The sequence below is a fragment of the Rhincodon typus genome, chromosome 7, assembly GCF_021869965.1.
Source record: "Rhincodon typus isolate 14 chromosome 7, sRhiTyp1.1, whole genome shotgun sequence".
Lineage (NCBI taxonomy): Eukaryota > Metazoa > Chordata > Chondrichthyes > Orectolobiformes > Rhincodontidae > Rhincodon > Rhincodon typus.
The window spans coordinates 9,775,423-9,792,665 of record NC_063338.1 but is presented as its reverse complement, the minus strand read 5'-3'; the positions used below and the strand labels follow the sequence as shown (position 1 = coordinate 9,792,665).

The window sequence follows — 17,243 nt, the reverse complement described above, 5'->3', positions numbered from 1 at the left end:
CTGAAACACTAATACTAACACTAACACTAATTATTCCACAAGAATAAAGTGATGTGTAAATTCAAAGCCGACAAATATAACTAATAACAATCGTGTCTTACTTGTTCTGTTTCGCCCTCAGGGACCCCCAGGACCGCCAGGACCACCAGGACCTTCGGTATGTATAGAGAACTGCTTTTGACACATATTAATATTTGAACAGCCCTAGATCATTAGGGGTTGGAGTGTATGGCCTAAGATTCCTGATCCTCCTCTTGTTCTTTAACAGGAATGTGAAATATTGGACATCATTAAGCGCATGTGCTGTAAGTGAACCATCAATCAGACTTTTTCAAAGCAGTGAATTGGGTATTAGGACTCAGTATGCTGCCATTTGAAGGTTATGAGATCTGAATGTCCTATCTCCAGGCTCAGCTGAAGGGTGTGCTGGTCTGTTGTGGTTCTCAGTCGATGTTGAGTCTCAGGCAGAGCGGCAATAAGGATCCTCCATTTGACTTGAGCGATCGGCTACAGGGTCGGCTATGATTTCCATTCAGGTTGCTATCAGATCCCCTCAGCTGCTTTGAGATATCATACTTTTCAAATTTGTTTCATCCTTCCAAATTCATGTGCCAAATGGCATAGCACTGTGTGCCAAATACCCATGGGCACCGTTGAACCAGCCTTCATATGGCAAAGAATGGCATCAGTGAGTGATGGGGCATACAGCAGATTCTTTGAGCCACACCCAAGATGGCACATCAATTACTCGCCTTCAACAAAAAGGCACAGGGGTAATTTTCCAAACTGTCCCTCCTAAACCTGCACTCTCAAATAGCACTATGGGTGTACCTACCCATGGCGAACTGAAGCAGTTTGAGAATGCAGATCACCATTGCCTTCTCCACGGCATTTAGGGGATGGATATCCCTTGCCAGCGAACCCCACATCCTGTGAACAAATTTTCTTTTATTAAAAAAAATTACGTACAATTACAAGGCACAAACTTGAGGTGACAATATGACTGGATGGAGAATTAATTAAAATAGGAATAACGTACTATTAATCCCATGAACAATTATTGCTAATTTCCCTTCTTTTTTCCCCTTTTTTCACAGCTTGCTGCGGTGAGTAAATTGTTTGATGCAGATAAGCCTGATATGATTGTTGTTTACCATTTGAAGACTCTATCCTTTGTTAAATTTACTTGATTTTTCCCTCGAGCCTGAGTATTTGTAGATGATCCCTTACTTCAAATAGTGTCGATGCTTCACCTCAGTTTGACAGCAATTTAGAGACATCACCTAGCCAATCGGTCTGTGTTAGCATGTAAGCAATGTGAACCGAACTATTTCAGACAGTGCCCTGAAAGATGACAATCTATTAACCAAGGTGGAAGAACCATTAATAAGGTTTCAAGATTTTAACGGAGTAACTCCTCCACATTGATGGTTCAGCCATAATGATCTCTAACGCTAGTTCAAAACTGGGCTTCTGCTTTTGGGAGTCCCTTTTCTAGTAAGGTCAGTGACCCGTGGGACATCTGAAACTATTTTAAAACAAAACAACTCTCTGATATATTGAAGATAATACACCGACATAGTCAATTTGCAGAGGAATGCGGCTGCAATAAGAGAGCTTATTTCCTGTTTTTCCCAACACCAGGAAAATATTAGGAGGGAGATTTATGGCTAAAAACAATGAATGATGTGATTTGGGGAGTCAGCGTTCTGTGGATGAATGAACTAACACAGTACCTTCCACTCCTCCTCATCCTCCTGGGAAGATGGAAGCCATTCAACCCCTCAAACCTATCCCAATATTCTATTTGATCTTTGGCTAATATTGTATGTTAATTCAGTTTAGCTGTCCTGACTGCATATCCAGCACCTGCAACAGTGGTGAAATCCCTCTGATAAGCAGAAGTTCACCAGAGAATAAAGAGTATTAACAAGGCTGAGGTGAAATCAGTGGAAGATCCCAGCTGCACGCAAGGCGTGTGAGGAATAAGAAACTTGGAGATGATTGCAATCCAGAGAATTGTATGGATAATTTTTGATTGTGTCTATGTTGCAGAGTGCAAGTGTGGGCCCATCGACCTCCTGTTTGTAGTGGACAGCTCAGAGAGTATCGGAGACCAAAACTTTGCTCTAGCCAAGCAGTTCATAATCACGGTGATAGAGAGACTGAGCAGAGATGAAAAAATCAGGGTGAGAACAAATCTTTAACTTTGCTAACCAACAAGAAAGACTGACTGACTGGATTTCTCAGTTGAGCAGACATGAATTTTTGATCTTGGCATTGCTTCATTTGTTTTTCTTTTATTTAAACAACGGGAGTCATCTGCAATGCAGCTTAATTTTTTTTCCCCTTTTCATTATGTAAATTTATTGCTCATGTAAGGGAAGGCTGGGGAATTTAAAATTGTGTTAAACACTCCCAGCCGAACATGACATGGTTAGATGCAGTCCCAACAATGGGCTTTACCATTAAATTTAAAACCAGTGAATGACTGACTGTAAAAGCAGCAGGGAGATGGATTTTGCCCCATTGCATTAATTAATTGGTGTGTTTTCAAAGAAGGTAAAGCCTCCTCCCTCACCCTCACCCCTGGATGTCATTAGAGCCCTAGAGATCTACAGCACAGATAAAGACCCTTTGGCCCATTGCATCTTTGCTGATCAAAAACAACCACCAAGCCATTCTAATTCCATTTTCCAGCACTTGGTCCATAACCTTGTATGCTTTGGCATCACAAGCGCACGACTAAACATTTCCTAAATATTCTGAGGGTTTCTGTCCCTACCAACCCTACAGACAGCGAGTTCCAGATTCCCAACACCCTCCAGGTGAAAATATTTTTCCTCACATCTCCTCTGAACCTTCTGCTTTTTACCTTAAATCTTGTCCCGATCCCTCCATCAATGGGGGAAAAAACTACATGATTTCAACTTATTCTAATTAGTATAAAGCCGCAATCCTCACCCAGGAATAAACCATAGTTTTTTTTGCCTCAAAGGGTGCTTGGCTGTGGTGTGTAGAATGAGTGCTATTTTTTGGTTGAGAAGATGATCATGGAGATGGGCCTATCCCAAGATGCACAGCAGTTGCGAAAGCTCTCTATTAAACCATAGTTTAGAGGGGGAGGGTAGCAGTGCAGTGGTCAATGAGATGAGCACCCTTTCCTTGCAGCCATCTTTGTGACTTAATTTGAAACCAGATTGTCTCATCTCTAAGTGCACTGCACAAGGCATGAAAGAAGGAAACCTCAATTATAGCACGCATGTTAAATTCAGAACAGACCACAAATAGGCAATTATTTAGAGGGAATGATCACAGATTTGAATTTTAAGGCATGGAGTGCAAGCAAGCTGAAATCTAGAAAATGGTGATTCTGGTGGGATCAGATTCAGGTTTGAAGTTGTAAAAGTCTTTGAGTAAAATCGTATTTTCACTGTAATATAAAGTAAAGCACAACTGTTGGATCAACTTCAGTCAAAGAGTAGAGTTGGTAGCTATAATGTGTAGCATATACCAGTTATGTTCCTTTAAGGGTGCCCTGGGAGTGGTAAATCCTCTTATGGCTATTATTCTCCATGCTGTAATCAAATACGAAGCAGGCTCAAAACAATAATGTGCGCTGTATGTGAAGAATAGCATAGAGGAAAACCTCCTGGTACTTACTGGCTTTATGCAGTTTATTGATATTTTTTCACAGGATACATGCTGCCTACATGTATAACAGTGATTTTGATCAGAATTGGGAATGCAAAACGTGCCCCTCATGGTCAGGGAGCAAATCATCACTAACAAAATGCGCAACTGTAAAAATAAAAATTGCATTCAAACCCACTTAATTGTTTTAAGACATATAACCTTAGGAAGGCAGTGACAGTCTGTCCAACCTGCACTGCCCTGTGTGTAGAAGACGATGTTTCCTAAGTTTATTTCTAACAGGCCGAACACTCCCCTGCTAGTAGTAAATTCTCCCCACAATCTAATCCTAACCCTGCTGAATCTTCCAATGTTTGATATGTTGCATTAGAACAGCCCTGAATCATCTTTACTGAAGGAAATATAGGTCTGTTCTTGACGTTCAATTCTCTTAAGCCCCAGAATCAATGTAGTTTATCTGCAGTGCACTCTGAGGGCAGCAGATCCTTTCTTGGGATGTAGTGACTGGAACTGAAGAGTGGATCACCTGGCAGGTTTCTATACAATCAAAGCATAATCTCCTGCCCTCTGTCTGTCAAGTCCTGTTTGGGAAAAGACCAACATTCACTTGACCCTTTCTGATTCTTGGAGCTGACCTTTAATGATTGGTGGCTCTCAAACCACTTCCTGTGTACAGTTGCTAGCTCCTTGCCATTTTGAAGCTCCAATATGATGGGCCTCACGCTTACACTAATTGGACCATATCTTGTGTATATCCTGTTCATGTTAATCTTCTCTAAGCCTAGTCACCTAAGCCTGTTTTGGAGCTAATGTAAACATTTGAAATGACGAGGAACCAAGAACTGCAGAGGAAGAGATTTGAGAGACCCTGTATTCTACGTACTAACTCTTCTCTCTGTTTGTCATCTGTAGTTTGATGGCAAGGAGTCCAATGTTGGAGTCGTCCAGTACAGTCACGCAGGAACTGAGGAGTTAGTCTCAATGGTTGATCCCAACATTAACACTCTGCTGGAGCTAAAAGTGTACGTGTCACACATTTTGATTGGTGGTTTGCTTCCGTGGTTAACATACCCTGTTGCATTGGAAAGGCTTTGGGAAAAGGGGGAATAGAACACATACAACACATCAGCCTCTCCGTTATGAATGGAGACCCTGGGAGGGTGACCTTGAACCGGAGCAGGGCAGTTTAGCATTGTGGGGGCATGGTGTAAAATGCTGAGCTACAGCCATTGTAGATGTAAGATGCCAATTCAGCAGAGACTGAGCAACAAGGACAGCCAATTTAAGCAGCACCTGGAATTAATGTTGGGGGTTCATCTACATATAGACTGGCAAAATTAGATTAGCAGGAATAGCCTGGATGGGGAGTTCATAGAATGCTTTAGAGACAGTTTCTTCAAACAACCACACCTTGGAACTTACCAGAAAGGGTTTATATTAGACTTGGGTATTGTGTAATGTGACAGGATTGATTAATAACTTCAGAGTTCAGGCATCCCTAGATAGCAGTCATCACAACATGAATTTACATCCAATTTGAAAGTTAGAAGAATGGGTCTAAGACTAGCACTTCAAACCTAAAATAAGGGCAACCATGTTGACATGACAGCTGGGCTATCTGAAGCAAGCTCGGCGAATTATAGGGGAAATTGGAACATAAAAATGATAATGTTATGCTTCAGTTATACAGGGCCACCTTATTTCAGAAAGGATTCAAATGTATTAGAGGTGGTTCAGAAGAGGTTTACTAGCTTGGTGCTTGGAATGAATGGGTTGGCTGTTGAGGACAGGTTGGACAGACTGAGCTTGTTACCACTGGAGAGGGAGTGGTGACTTATATGCTTCTGAATGGTCTTAACAAGGTGGATGTGGGCAGGATGTTTCCTCTTGAGGGTCAGTCCAGAACCAGGGGGCACTCGTTAAAACTCTAGGGGTCACCTTTTCATGGTGGATAGGAAGAGATTTCTTTATCCCCCCTAAGGGTTGTGCGACTTTGGAAGGACCTCAGGAGGAGGTGGGGTTGGGGATCATTGAATACTTTTAGGACCAAGACAGATGGATTCTTGTTGGGCAGGGAATGAAGGGTCCTCAGTGGGTAGACGGCAGCGTGGAACTTGAAGCATAAATGGATCAGCCATGATCTTACTGAATGGCAGGGCAGGGCTTCAGGTGTGCGGGAGGCGAATGACCTGCTTCTGCTGCTATTTGCCATGTTTGCGTGACAAGACCTTCAGGTGACCCATGCACAATTAAACATTACTGCCAGAGGCAGCCTTCTGATCAGCCACTCCCAGCGAGATCGAACCACTTGTGCACCCAATCTGTACTGCCCGTCTGGAGCAGCAATTGTGCAACTCTCAACTACTGCTGGATATCCCCCGCCATGCCACAGGGTTATCATAGAGTCCCTACAGTGTGGAAGCAAACCATTCGGCCCATTGAGTCCATACTGACCCTCTGAACAGTATCCCAACCAGACCCACCTGCAACCCTGCTCTACTCCATGGCTAACCCACCTAGCCTACACATCCCTGGACACTATGGGCAGTTTAACACGGCCAACCCACCTAATCTGCACATCTTTGGACTGTGGGAGGAAACTGGAGCACCCGGAGGAAACCCAAGCGGACACAGGGAGACTGTGTGGAGTTTGCACAATCGGCCAAGGGTGGATTCAGACCTGGGTCCCTGGGGCTGTGAGGCAGCAGTGCTAATCACTGAGCCACCATGCCGCCATCCCCAGGGGCCAGCGGAGGCCCAGGTGAAATCCGGTTCACGAAGCCCTCTGCAGTCGGGCATTCTGCCGGCAATCCCAGTGCCAAGCCTGTCGGGATAGGGCATGGACAAGCACCCATTTAGCCCTCTCCAGTGCCATACCCACATCCATGGAGCTGAATGCTGGCCTTCAGCACAGCGTGAGGAACAGATGGGAAGCACAGTTGGGGGTGGCGGGGGAAGAAAAGTCTCATATTATCAGAAGGGTGAAATTCTTCCTTTTCTCCACTCGCAGTGCAATCAAGAACCTCCAATGGATTGCTGGAGGTACGTTTACTGGAACTGCACTGGACTGGTCGAAGGCAGCCTTCAGAGGGTCACTTAGCCAAGTCCGGGTCGCCCTGGTCCTCACTGACGGGCGGTCAGACATTTTGAGAGACCCCAAGTCGTTGTCGTCACTCTGCAATGAAGCCAACGTAGGGCTCCTTTCCTTCATTCTCGACTATCTCTTAACCGATGCCGGCTTTCGTTTCCGTCTTGGAGGGGGCCGCGGTTTGTTTTCCTGCTTCTGCCTAGGCCACTCACTTGCTTCTCGTTGCGCTCCAGGTTGTCTCGGTCGGCGTGAACGACATCTTCCGCAACGAGCCGGCCTCCGAAAGCCTGCGGCAGATCGCCTGTGAGTCGGCTCCAACCCCTGGGCTCAGCTTGCAGCGGGACAACTTCATGGAGCTGCTGGAGGACGCCTTCCTTGAGAACGTCACTCAGTTCATCTGCAGAGGCAAGTGGACATCGCACTGTCACACCTCGAGCCTCCCGTTGACAGAAAGGCCCGAGGCTCCTTATCTCGATTTGGGTTTTTAAACAATCGCTACTTGCATCTTTTTTTTCCTTTTGCTAATGTTTTTTGCATTTTCTCCTACAGAAAAGAAGTGCCCAGACTATTCCTGTCCAAGTAAGTACACTTCCAACATATTTTCTTTATTAGTTAAGGGCTTAGGCCATGATTTTTAGAGTGAAGGGTGGGCTCAGCCCAAGAGACATGCACAACCCCCGGTCAGGCTAACATCTGTGGGTTCAGCCATGTTACAGCAGAGTTGCCCACTGTAGATGCCCAGGCCTACTATCAATTGTGAGCGTCTCCAGCAGCTTTGAAGGGAGGGGACATTCCAGCATGATGCGGCGGGTGGAGGATAGTGGGGAGGCTGGAGCTGCGGACAAACGTAAATCCCTTACGGGGCTTGAAGGGCAATGGATGTTCCTGCCCTTTGCTGGACTACAAGGAGTCCTGTCTCAGGAGTTCATCTCCCTGCGGTCAGTGGGCTCCTTCCTGCCTTGGACTGGCTGTGGAAGCCATCTTGAACAGTTCATCCGTGCCCACCTCTTTAAAAAATCTGAAATACTCCCACGTCCTTGCTGGGTTGTAGGAAGCAGAAAACTGAGGGAGCGCAGATTTACAGGCCAGATTGCCAAAGCACCTCCGTGGGCGCTGCTTCAGCATCCAGGCATTCAGCAGCTGCCCATTTTAATAGCAACAGCCCATTGTTTTAGCCGTCAACGGTGGTGGCTAACGGCATCCGCTTCCTCTGCAGTTCACTTCAACGTGTCGACGGACATCGCCCTGCTGGTCGACAGCTCCACCAGCGTGGGGAGCAAAAACTTTGAGATGGGCAAGACCTTTGTCAAGCGGCTGGCCGAGCGCTTCCTCGGTGCCAAGCGTGCCCCCGGGGCCTCAGTGCGCCTGGCAGTGCTTCAGTACAGCAAAGGCCAGGCTATCGAGGTGCCGTTCTCTGACAACTACACCGAGGTGGCCGAGAAGATCGAGCGGATGAAGTTCATGAACGATGCCACGGATGTCGGCAGTGCCGTGAGCTATGTCAACGCCTACTACGAGAGGGCCAGCCAGAATGCCCAGAGGAAGCTCCTCTTGTTCACTGATGGCAGGTCCCAGGGAGACCTGGTTAACAATGTAGAGGAGCAGGCACAAGCTGCCAAAGCCAGCAAAATTGACATGTACGTCATAACCGTAGGCGATCAAGTCCACGAGAACAATCTGCGGGCCTTGGTAGCGGGCAGGGCCATTGACTATGATGTAGATCACGGTGCTCGCCACCTTTTCCGGGTGAAGGACTATCCCACCCTTTTGAAAGGCGTGTTTTACCAAACGGTCACCAAACAAATGTCACTTGATTAACAACGGAGAAATTCTCGCACCCGGCCCCCCCTTTCCCCCTCTAAGCTCTGTCTCTTTTGTATGTTACGCATTTCGATTTTAAGGTGGTTACTATCTTTTTGGGAATTTTGCTTTCTTAGGATGTCCAAGTGCGTTTGGGAACTCTGTGACCCCGGCCACTGTTCCCCACACTGTTTGATTCCCCCCTGCCCATCCTCCATGTGTATCCCTCTTGGGCTGTTCCCTTCTGATTCAGGTGGGGGCTGGGGGGTGCAGCAGTGGTTTGCCAACATTGCCTCCTCACTGCTGCTCCATTACTGCGGCCAGCAAAAAAGGCACTCCAGCCCGAGGTTTAGGTGAGTCCATTTGGGTTCATTCACATGTTCCTCTCAATAGCCTTTGCATTCCTTAGAAATAACGACAGCAACGGAATATTTGGCCATTGTTATGCCTCTTCTGTGGACCCTAACATGGGGAGGGTGGGCCGGGGGTGTGGTGGAGGTGGCGGGGAAGAACGGGGAGTTGACCAGTTTTGCAGTACTCACTGAGTGCCTGCAAAAGCCTTCTTTTTGCTGTCACCGGGGAGATAACCGGTAGGTTTCCAGCCCCCTTAACAACTGTCAGCGAAAGGCCCAAGGCCGGTTCTCGGAAGTTGTCTGAGAAACCGGGCTGCTCTGTGTGTGCCAGTCAGCACCACAGGCCCGCTGGCCTCAGGATTCCCAGGCACAGATGAGGCCTACAAAATGGCCACTTCTGTGAGAGTGTAAAGTTCACAGCACTTTTGCCAGCAGCAGCCCCCCACATCCCTGATTGCTGCTGTTCACCGAGTTTCCCACCTCAGCGAGCATCTGCCAGAGACGCAGACATCTGGGAATATTGGCAGGGAATGGGGGAGTGCCCCATATGCAGTGTGGCCTTGTGTCCTCCAAGCTCAGATACGCCTCGTTCCTGATTTTGGAGCTGTCAGGCCATTGTTGAGGTGCCTGTGAAACATATCTAAATCCTGCGGCTTGCTGCTGCTTCCTTTTCTTGTTGTTTACTCACTTTTTTGCAACCTTTGGAGAATCTGAAGCAAAAGTGACAGGAAAGCCTTTACTTTAGTTGCCCCCATGGGTTCCAAACATGTTAGTGACCCTTGATAAGATATGCTGTGCGCAACTTACCTTGGAGTGAGCTCAGCAGGTCTGGCAGCATCTGTGAAGAAGAAAGATCAGAGTTAACGTTTCGGGTCCGGTGACCCTTCCTCAGAACGGGCCATTGCACTGAACTTACTTCTGTGATATGAAATGAGCAGCTCAACAGTTATTCCACTAGATCGCTGCCAGTCTGTGAGTTGTGCTGCAAACTTGTGTCAACACCCCTTGTTAAAAGTGCTTGCCCCTGCGTCGCCTGTGAAACACAGCCCAAGTCTTTAGCTGCATTTCAGGAAGTTTATGGTCAGATTTTCTACTAGCAATTTGAGTGCAGGTTGTGTGATTTTGTGAGTTCAGGCCACATGATCTTAAGGCTGTTTGTGCTTTTGACTGCAGAGCCCAGAGCTTAAGGAAGCAGGAAGGACGGTTTGTGTGATTAAGCAATTATCTGTTTATAAGCCACCTAAACATCTGAATCTGCCAGTGGCAGTACACATGCAGTTTAAGCCATTCTCCTAAAATGATTCTGGTCAATAATGAGCTGAGCATAAATATATGAGAGAAACAGACCACTCCTGTTTTTTTTTAAATGTACAATAACAACCACTGTTTATGTCTCGATCTGGAGTAAACACTGGGGAAGGCCATTAAAAAAGATAGATAGTTAGTAATGAGGTAAAGGGAATGTTGGATGTGTATAAATGGAAATCAAGAGACAACAGGACGTTCTTCTGAAGGCAAAATAGATTGAAGGAGGCTAGATGGTGTTTCTGTACAGGAAGGCGTCAGACTTGTTGGGTCCCACAATTATTCCCAAATATTTTCGTGTCAGTGTGCTTCAGAACCACAGATCCAGCCTTAATCATTTCAGTATTCATCAGGTACGGACTTGCATGACCCCAGCATTATTGCAATGTCCTCGGGTTGTGATCTTTACCTCACCCTGCCCAACTATGTACTTTGTGGAAGATCATATTTTCATAGAAGGAGCGAAACTGTTATCAAACAGATTATTTAAGATTTCTGTATAATGATAAGAGCAGCGAAAGCATGGATCCTCGGTGTGTGCTCTGTGGAGTGGCAAATTATTCTAGGAGAATTCTTTGGAAGCTGCATTCATACTGAGACCTAACCCATTCAATTCTTTTTCCTTTTAATGTATAAACTGTGTTATGATCAACAAGTAACCATTTTGAATGTAAATAAATGTTACTTTAAAGTAATCTTGTACTGGTGCTATGAGCATAGAGGGTGATCAAAAGGAAACATACAACACAAGTCACTTTTTGGACCGTGTGTGTGATTAAAAACAGCTTTAATCTATTTGTATTTTTCAGAACTTATTTTTTACTTGTAAAATATAGACTTTTTTTTACCTGTTCTGTACCATGTTTGCAGTCGCATTTGTAATGTCACGGTTAGGGATCATGTATGGATTAGGTCATCAGTACTAAGTAAAAGTTTTGTGTTCACTGCCATTGTATTACTGTCTGGCAATTCCCTTTGGTGTTTCAATTTCTTTGTGTGCTTTATTTAACGGATGTATCTTATAAACCGTTGGCACTAGGCTAATGAAGCAAGTCAATGTGTTAATTTCTTCAGTTTTGTGGATGGCATTGAATAAGACAAACAAACATATGTCAAGTGGAGACTGTCATTATTGAACAACTTGATCCACACCTTCCCAACATCTTTTTACATTGTACTGCACTCCCTTCCTACTTAAAAACATGCACATTAAAATGTGGAATGGTGCTTGTATGTAATTTTCCAGAATACAATATAACTAAACCAATATTGAAAATCACTGAACCTTAGCAGATTCAGTTGATGTGTTGTAACTGAAATCCCAACCAAAACAGAGATAACGGATATACCAGAGTGAATTGTACCAGTATGTACTTTACAAAATATTGTTATTTGACAGGTCATGTTGAACAGCTTTCTTTCTTCCTTTCTACATGCTCAGTTACTTTCAGATTCCTTTCTCTTCCTACCTGGGCATCAAATGCCATTTCCATTAACTTTAACCCGCTCTCTCACCATCTCTTGACTGTGTCATCTCTGAGCTGCATTGGCCCTGTCGATGAACTTCACTTAATATTTGGACTGGCGTGGGTTGGTGTGTCTTCATCAAAGAGTCTGGCTGGATTTGCTTTGATGGTGCATTCTGTGATACCAGTAAACACTGGGTTTCTTCTGACTTACACCTGGAACTGTAAGAGAAATTTGGATTATAGAAGAATTCTTGTGCTGTCCCTTTGAAATGGTTTCCTCTTTTCAAGCAAGTGACCCACATGACACTGATGGAGACTGTCTCCAGTCTTCACAAAACACGTACTATTCCTTATCACCTCTGGTTTTTCACCATGACCTTCTGACCACTGAACTCTCTCCAAGTTTCTTGTCTCAAGAATCATGACCCATCTTTACTTGTCTTGCTTACTGTTACTTTGCTATGTTACAAATTGTACAAATTAAAAGCCAGAGCAGGCCACACAGTCCCTTGAACCTGCCCAACTATTCAATTAGGCCATGGCTGATCTGGTTTTTAACTATTCGCTATAACATTTCACCCCTGCCAGCCCCCCTCCCCCTGATTATTGAGAATCAATTTACTTGTGCCTTTTTTAAAAAATGTTGCCATCAGGTTTAAATCTTGCCCTCCAGAGTGCATTCAAATACTCACATGTAACATGTTTCAAAATTGTCTAACTTGTGTTAGACAGAAAATATGGAAATAACAGCCCAGCTTGTTTCTGAGCATGTATTTCTGCAAAGACACCCCAAAACATGTACAGTTCTTTCTGCAGCACTGTTCAATACTGAGTGATGTGGTGGAATTAGACAATGAGTGATGACTGACAGGAATTAAACAGAAATATTTCAGACTCTCCAGAGACAAACTGTTGATCATTATTGGGCACCAAAATCTCTGGCAGCCCATAAATTGCAAAACAATCTCAAAGACTCAATAACTTTAGCATGTGTTGTATAGGGCAGAGTCAATGTTAATCCACTTACTGAAAGTTTTGACCCTTAAGGACTCTCTGTTTTTCCCCCCCTTCCACCCAACAGGAATGGTCAGGTGCTCATTTCCCCGAGTTTCCTTGGGTTTGACCGTGGATCAGGAGGAACTTTCACAACCTGTTGCTAACTTATAAATATCTCTGCCTAAGGATACCAAGAATAGCCTCTTGCTGCTGCTTTTGTACAGACTATTGCTGTGTGCTGTTAATTGAGTTTCTCAAACAATTTCTCTCTAATACCTGAATAACTCAAACTCTACAGGAGAGAATCTTCAGTTCATTTCTCTGTGTGAAATAAACCAGTAATTTCTCATCCTCACTCTTTTTAGACCAGCTGTTAAATGACATGATTGAGCACTTTACCAAGCAGTACATCCTTGTGAGTTCAATTATTGTTTTTTTTTGAAGAAACAGGCATGTCATTTGGTTATATGAAGTAACTTATGGGGACATGAATCAGTCTTCATGGGAAATCTTGAAAGGACATCCACATTAGCATGATGCTGTTGATTTGTGGTACTTGTGTGTAATGATGGGCCATCAAAACCAGTGCCCATTTCTGAAACCATGTTGTTGATAGGGATAACACTCCCATCTTTGAATCTAATATGGTTGTGAGGTCTTGATAATCAGTTAACCATGTCAATTTCCTTCTATACAAGTATCTGTGGAGCTTTCTAACACCAGAAATGATGGTTGTTTCTCAACTGGAGTAATTTTGCTCTGAAGCCTACTCCACTCCATCTTCCATTATATGAGACAACACCACACTAAATTCCTGTGGTGAGACATTGGCCACTAAAGCTAATTGTTTCACAGCATGGGTCAAAGCAGCATTATCAATCAGTGCTTTCTCCATTGCTTACTGACACTCACCAGATCACTCCCAATCTGTTTAATCTTATAGCAGTTTATACAGTGGTGAGGCTATATTAGTTAAGTCAGCTATAACTTAAAATGACTCACAATGAATCCCTTTTGAATGTCCCATTTTTTTCCTTCTCTGGTCTCTTGTAGCTTTCACAATCCCCTTGATCTTCTGCATGGGATTGATGTCCTCAACATCTAGTTGTGGCTCAGGTGTGTTGCACTTTACCACATGAAGTGAGGCTTGTGCTTTTTGACTTTGTTATGTTCTTGAAGCCTGCCTAGGCCTTGTTCAATCTCACACGGTTGCTCACTCTTTATGATGTCAAACAGCACAAAAACAGACCCTTCGGTCCAACCAGTCTGTGCCGACCATAACCCCAAACTAAACTAGTCCCACCTGCCTGCTCCTGGCCCATTTCCCTGTGAACCTTTTCTATTTATTACCTACCCAAATGTCTTTTAAACATTGTAATTGCGCCCACATCCACTACTTCCTCTGGAAGTTCATTCCACACACGAACTACTTTGTAAAACAAAAATGCCCCTCATGTCTTTGTCTTATAGCTAATGAGAATGTTATTTGAGAAGCTGCCTTCTCCTTTTTACCCCACTCAGTCCCTGGTCCATGGTACACTGGAACACTGCAGAAACTGTAGACACCCCCAAGCAGGGACTTTGCATACTGTTTCACCCCTTCATGTATATGAATGATAAGCAGTTCCACGATCTTGTCAGTGAATTCGAAATGGAAATGTGCAACATTTCACTGGATCAGGAATGAAGTTTCCCTGATAGGCAGTTAGTTAGTTGGTCTCATTGCTGATCATCTTATTTACTGTTTGTTCATAATCACCACTAGTCTAAACACTAGTCTGATGTTTGGATGACCACATGGGTATGAACCACCCATTGCTCTTGCCCATCTTAATTACCTATGTTCTTGTTAATCTATTCGGCTCTTTGCTTACTGATTTGAATTGTGTGGATGGTTCTTGCAAAATGTGGGCTGTTAAGTTGTCCTTGATCTTGACTTCAGCCTGTTCCGATGCCTTTAATCAATGACTCCTCTCAGCTCTCTTCATGCTCCCTTCACACTTAATGTCACATATGCTTTTACTGATCCCTACAGTAAATAACTCAGCCAATTTAACCATATCTTGAGCTAATTCCTTCCCATCCGCTAGACCTTGCTCTCACTAGCACAAGCAATGGCAAGTGATGAGACTGTTGTATTAGAGTTATAGAGTCAAAACAGACCCTTCAATCTAACCAGTCCGTGCTGACCATAATCCCAAACTAAACTAGTCCCACCTGCCTGCGCTTGGCCCATATCCCTTTAAACATTTCTTATTCATGTACTTATCCAAATGCGTTTTAAACGTTGGAACTGTACCCACATCCACCACTTCCTCTGGCAGTTCATTCCACACATGAACCACTCTCTCTGTAAAAAAGTTGCCCCTTATGTCGTTTTCAAATCTTTCTCCTCTCACCTTAAAACTATGGCCCCTAATCTTGAAATCCCCCACCCGAGGGATAGGACACCTGCCATTCCCCTTATCAATACCCCTCATGATTTTATAAGCCTCTATAAGGTCACACCTCAACCTCCTACACTCCAGTGAGAAAAGTCCCAGCGTTTCGAGCCTCTCATTATGTTTCAAACCCTCCATTCCTGGCAACATCCTGGTAAATCTCTTCTGAACCCTCTCCAGCTTAATAATATCCTTCCTATAACAGGGATACCAGAACTGCACACAGTATTCCAGAAGATGCTCACCAACGTCTTGTTCGACATCAACATAAAATCCCAAGTCCCATACTCAGGTCTGAGCAATGAGGGCAAGTGTGCTAAATGCATTCTTAACCACTCTATCTATATGTGATGCGAACTTCAAAGAATTATGTACTGAACCCCTAGATCGCTCTGTTCTACAACACTACCCAAGGCCCTACTTTTAATTGTTTACGTCCTGCCTTGTTTGTTTTACTAAAATGCAATACCTCGCTCTTATCCAAATTCAACTCCATTTGCCACTGTTCAGCCTATTGACCCAGTTGACCAAGATTGCTTTGTAATCTTAGATAATCCTCATCGCTGTCCACTATACCACCAATCTTGGTGTCATTTGCAAATTTACTAACCATGCTGTCTATATTCTAATCAAAATCATTTACATAAATGAGAAACAAAACTGGACCCAGCACCGATCCCTGTGAACACCGCTGGTCGCATGCCTCAGTCCGAAAAACAACCCTACACCATCACTCTCTGTCTTCTGCCATTAAGCCAATTTTATCCTATTGGGCCCAAATTACTCTTCACATTCAAAAAGAACATCTTGTATTGTACTGCTTTGCTTGCTCTCTGAGTCTATTCTTTTAATCTTCCTGCTCAAATAACATCGCCTTCTGTTTCCTTTTCTATTTTATGCATGTTCAATGATTGCCAAAGTCATTAACTAGCTTTAGACATCCCACAATCTCAGTCTGGTGCATGGGTGTGATCTGGACCTTTACTGTAACTTAGAGTATGACTGTTTCTGTTACTTCCTGCATGTTTTTCAGGTAAGACCAACTTTCCCATGGGAGCAAGCTACCGTGACGATGGTAGCACCTAATTTCCTGAATCTAAGACTGTGAACCTGGCTGTTGTGACCTCAAACCTCTCTAGCCCAAGTGATGTAGGGCCATCCACAATGCTTTAGAGAGGGACTTCAAGATTTTAACCCAGTGGCAGTGAACAAACCATGATATTATTCCAAGTCAGGATAGCGAGTGGCTTTGAGGGGAACATTCAGGTGATCATATTCCAATTCCTCTGATTCTCTGAGTGGCAGAAGCAATGGGTTTGGAAAACTGTCAAGGAAGCTTTGGTGAGTTGCTGCAATGCATCTTGCAGATGGTACACACCACTGCTATTGTGCCTTTTAAGTGGAAGAAATATTTAAGTTGCTGGATGTGATTATAAAATCATTTATGACATTGCTGTCTGGGTTAACTTTTGATTGCCCATCCCTAGTTGCCCTTGAGAAGGTGGTGGTGAGCTGCCCTCTTGAACCAGTCTGTGTGTTATAGGTAGACCCACAATACCATTAGGGCGGGAATGCCAGGATTTTGACCCAACCAATCAACCATGCTGCTTTGTCCTGCGTGATGTCAAGCTTCTTGAGTGTTGCTGGAGCTGTGCTCATTCAGACAAATGAGGAGTATTCCATCACACTCCTGACTTTTACATTGTAGATGGTGGATAGGCTTTGAGGAGTTTCTGTTGTGTATTACACTTAACAATGCTAACACTTGCTCAGCTGCGCGCAGTCATTAGTGAACACCATTATTTTCACATTGCTAGTATAACAGAGAGAGCCGCAGAAAGAGTTAAGACATGTTAAATTCAGTCCAGACATTCCACTCAACTCACTGCTGTTCTCATGAGTAAAGTGCTTGAACGTTTGCCTTAACCAAGCAAATGTCAACCAAGCGAAAGGTCCCCGGGACCAAATTATTCTTCACGTTCAAAAAGAACACCTTACATTTATTTAGAGAGAGCAAGAACTGCAGATGCTAGAGTCAGAGATAACACAGTGTAGAGCTGGAGGAACACAGCAGGTCAGGCAGCATCAGAGGAGCAGGAAAGTTGACATTTCGGGTTGGGACCCTTCTTCAGAAAAG

The 17,243-nt window shown here is 44.2% G+C and overlaps 1 protein-coding gene across 1 annotated transcript in view; it reads left to right on the top strand.

Moving 5' to 3' along the window:
* col6a1 (collagen, type VI, alpha 1) overlaps positions 1–9,016 on the top strand; it is a 55,172-nt gene extending 46,156 nt beyond the window's left edge. The window contains exons 27-35 of the mRNA XM_048599321.1: positions 122–157; positions 269–305; positions 1,098–1,106; positions 2,056–2,189; positions 4,567–4,676; positions 6,665–6,845; positions 6,976–7,147; positions 7,292–7,321; positions 7,959–9,016. Of these exons, the coding sequence (XP_048455278.1) occupies positions 122–157; positions 269–305; positions 1,098–1,106; positions 2,056–2,189; positions 4,567–4,676; positions 6,665–6,845; positions 6,976–7,147; positions 7,292–7,321; positions 7,959–8,560 (1,311 nt within the window). The 3' untranslated portion in view covers positions 8,561–9,016. The remainder of the gene's footprint in view (positions 1–121; positions 158–268; positions 306–1,097; positions 1,107–2,055; positions 2,190–4,566; positions 4,677–6,664; positions 6,846–6,975; positions 7,148–7,291; positions 7,322–7,958) is intronic.
* Positions 9,017–17,243: the final 8,227 nt, after the last annotated feature.